Source organism: Cuculus canorus, chromosome 28 (assembly GCF_017976375.1).
Source record: "Cuculus canorus isolate bCucCan1 chromosome 28, bCucCan1.pri, whole genome shotgun sequence".
Lineage (NCBI taxonomy): Eukaryota > Metazoa > Chordata > Aves > Cuculiformes > Cuculidae > Cuculus > Cuculus canorus.
In genome coordinates this window covers 2,387,709-2,390,856 of record NC_071428.1, presented here as the reverse complement: position 1 = coordinate 2,390,856, position 3,148 = coordinate 2,387,709, and the positions used below count along the sequence as shown (strand labels likewise).

The following is a 3,148-nucleotide window of genomic DNA, read 5'->3' as shown; positions in this document are numbered from 1 at the left end:
CAGTTCATTTCCAACTACGCCATTAGCATAACAATAGATTCCTTCATCTGAGGTTTGGGGAAATTTCTCTTTTGTAGGGAAAGGATTTATGTGGTTGGCGAGATGGTGGTTTCATCACCTCATCTAAGGCTCACCAACAGTTAATTAAACATTATAACAAAACCTGGTCAACTTTGTTCTCCGCACACATAAGGATAATAATTCTCTGAAGAGTGACTATTATGGGATAAGCCAGCGTTCTCGTGCCAGCTTGTGATATTGAATTATGCTGTTTCTGTACCTAAGGATTGATACATGACATCACATTCCAAACATGCAACGCTAGGGAAAGTTTGTGCAGTGTTTATTAGCTAGACATTCCTGAAGAAATTCAGAATACCATGAACATCATCATCTGTTTTCACATGTTGCAAACATCAAACAGAGCAGTAAAGCCAGAAATTTAACTTTTACACTCAAAAACATCTGCTGTCGTGCAACACTTGGCCTCACATTCTTCTCAGTAACACAGATTCTCCATGCACCTCTGTTCTGATCCACTTTATCACTGCCAAGATGCAGAAGCTGAGGACACAAGAGCTCCTCAAGGATAAGCAAGACCAGAAACCATGAAAGTCAAGATCATAGAACGGTTCTGGTGGAAAGGACCTCAAAGTTCATCCAGTTCCAACCCCCCTGCCATGGGCAGGGGCACCTTCCACTGGATCAGGGGGCTCTAAATCCCATCCAACCCCTTTTGAACACCTCCAGGGATGGGACAGCAGTTTAATGAGAGGCAGATACAGCAAAGAGGTTGCTGTGAAAAGGAGGCGAACACACAAACCGCTGCCAAATCTCTCAAGATTATCACTGTCCTGAAGCAGAGTGATGGGATCAGCTCAGTACAGCAGGACAAAGGCACCTCAATTAGGAGAAGCAGAAGGGAACCCACACAGACGGGAACACACACATAGAGGCCAATAACATGGTGCAAGGTCATGTTTAGTAAGAAACAAGCAGTTCATAGAGGCAGAATTACATAGTACAGATTACAAATTGCCCGCAACCTATGATCTGACGCAAGATGATTCATCTAATAACTGATGGCGCTTCCCTGTTGCAGCTCAGTGTTGATACCCAGCCCAGACCGTAGCAAGGCACAGAGAACACAGCAGCAGACGGGAGACTGGTTGGCTCCGTGACCCTTTTTCTACATCCCTAGCCACAGAAAGAGCCTCCAAAGAGATCTAAAATAGATTTCATAGAATTACATTGCCATAGTGACACCTATAAGCCCCCAGGGAATCAGCAACACAGCCCATAGCACTGAGAACAAAGCTCTTGGAAAGACAGGAAGGCACTAGAAAAAGAAAATCAGGAAGGGTGAGTAGGGTATAAATGGATTTTTCAGATGATTTGAGCATCTACACACACGTTTAATGGCAGCCCTAAAAGCTCAGCCACATATCTACATCCTGCTTGACACACTCTGAAAGAGGATATTCCTCTTTCAAGAAGGAACTCTCACGAGGTCTAGCATGGTCTACAGCTTCCCGTTGGGTAGCCAAATCCCCATCTGTCACCACCATAAACATGGGAAGCCCCAGGAGCAGGGGCACCGCTAAAGCCAGTCCCAACTTCAGGGGCTCCTGCAGATCCCACGACGCTCTGCTGTGGGAAGGTGCTGAGGATTGGTCCTGGGAAGGTCACAACCACCGGCGGAGGGTAGATCACCACCTTGGAGTCAGGACACTGCCGAACACAGGGCTCGTTGCAGCTCTCAGCAATGGGCTGTGGCACAGCGACCCCACACGAGGCGGCGCTGCCATCAGTGCATGGGTTTAGAGTGTGCACCATTTTCCAGGGAAGGTTAATCTGAAGTGCAAAGGAACAGTATAAAAACAAGGCACAAATTCTTCAAGGTTTTGTGATCAAACATTGGCTTAAAACACTACCATGAGGCTGGAGAGAAAGGCAGAAATATCATATCTCCGTTCCTAAGACGACACCAGTAAATCTTGTATTAAACAAGATCTATAAATCAGTTTTCATGAGAAATTAATTTGAGCTTATCACCCAAAGCAAATAACTTGTCACAGATTTATTGACCCACACCAAGAAACCTTCAGCCTGGTATTAAAGAATATTTGCGCTGGATTGACTCTGACTTAACATTACAAAGGCTTTACTAGAAAGAGGAATTCAGATGGGACTTACCTACTTCGCAAGAGAAATAAGAAAAATGATGATACAAGACCTGATGTCAAGTGCTTTTATACTCGCCCTTAGACGTCCCAAAGCATGAATCACCCGAGTGCCTACCGTTCTAATCGATTAGTAAACACATTTCTTTCAAGACTTAATATTGTTAATGAACGTCAATTGGTTTAAATAAACCACTCTTTGTAATTAGTTTGTTCTTCCACCTTGTATGAGCCAAGATTTACTGTCTCGCGGTCCCTGCTGATTCAAAACTTTACGTAGAGGGGATGCTCTGCCCTTTACAGGTTGGAGACAGATAAAATGCTTATGTGGTTCATGCTTGATGTCCTCCATGAATGGACTTGTTCCTGGGCAGGTGGCAAACAGCCCTTTGCTCCGATGAAAATGTTCTTGACTCGGTCCAGGAAGAGCTGCAAAAGGGAAGGATAAGCTGTGTTCTTGGCCTCAGGGTAGTCAAGTTGATGGCTCTGTGATGAAATTGAGCCACTACAAATTCTGGTGAAAGCTCTAGAACACTGCAAAAACCTGAATTGTATACAATCTCTCCTAATAACTCAGTGTAGCTCTTCCAATCAGACACCAAGCATGCATGTCTGTAAACTTCAAAGCCTTAACAATAAGAGAAGGCAAAAAGGATAAGGCCGTATGGTATATGAACATAATAAATGGGGTGTGGTTCATGCAAGACCTTGTCAGGCGTCTTTCTTTCCAGCGTGTTGCTTCTTCATTTAGAAGGGCACCCAAAGTCATTATAGTAATAACGCACGTTGCATAGAACAATGAGTGGAAGACACAGTTTGGAATCACAATTGCTGATGAAAGGCAGCTGCCGGTGCAGGGTTATCACCCACGTCAAAGAGCAGCAGGAGGGGGAGGCTTTCTGACACTCAGCAGCAGAGTCAGCAACAGATCATAGAATGATTTGGGTTGGAAGGGACCTCAAAGG

General features: G+C 44.6%; 1 protein-coding gene across 1 annotated transcript; it reads right to left on the bottom strand.

Moving 5' to 3' along the window:
• Positions 1 to 327: 327 nt before the first annotated feature.
• Positions 328 to 2,314, bottom strand: LOC128849325 (claw keratin-like). The gene is made up of 2 exons (XM_054050691.1): positions 2,197 to 2,314; positions 328 to 1,854 (listed from the first exon to the last, which is right to left on the bottom strand). Exon 2 carries the CDS (start codon positions 1,834 to 1,836, stop codon positions 1,513 to 1,515), a length of 324 nt encoding a protein of 107 aa, XP_053906666.1. The 5' UTR covers positions 1,837 to 1,854; positions 2,197 to 2,314; the 3' UTR covers positions 328 to 1,512.
• Positions 2,315 to 3,148: the final 834 nt, after the last annotated feature.

Excerpts from the sequence above, each read along its gene's own strand:
- LOC128849325 (XM_054050691.1), bottom strand. The coding sequence starts at position 1,836 with ATGGTGCACACTCTAAACCCATGCACTGATGGCAGCGCCGCCTCGTGT.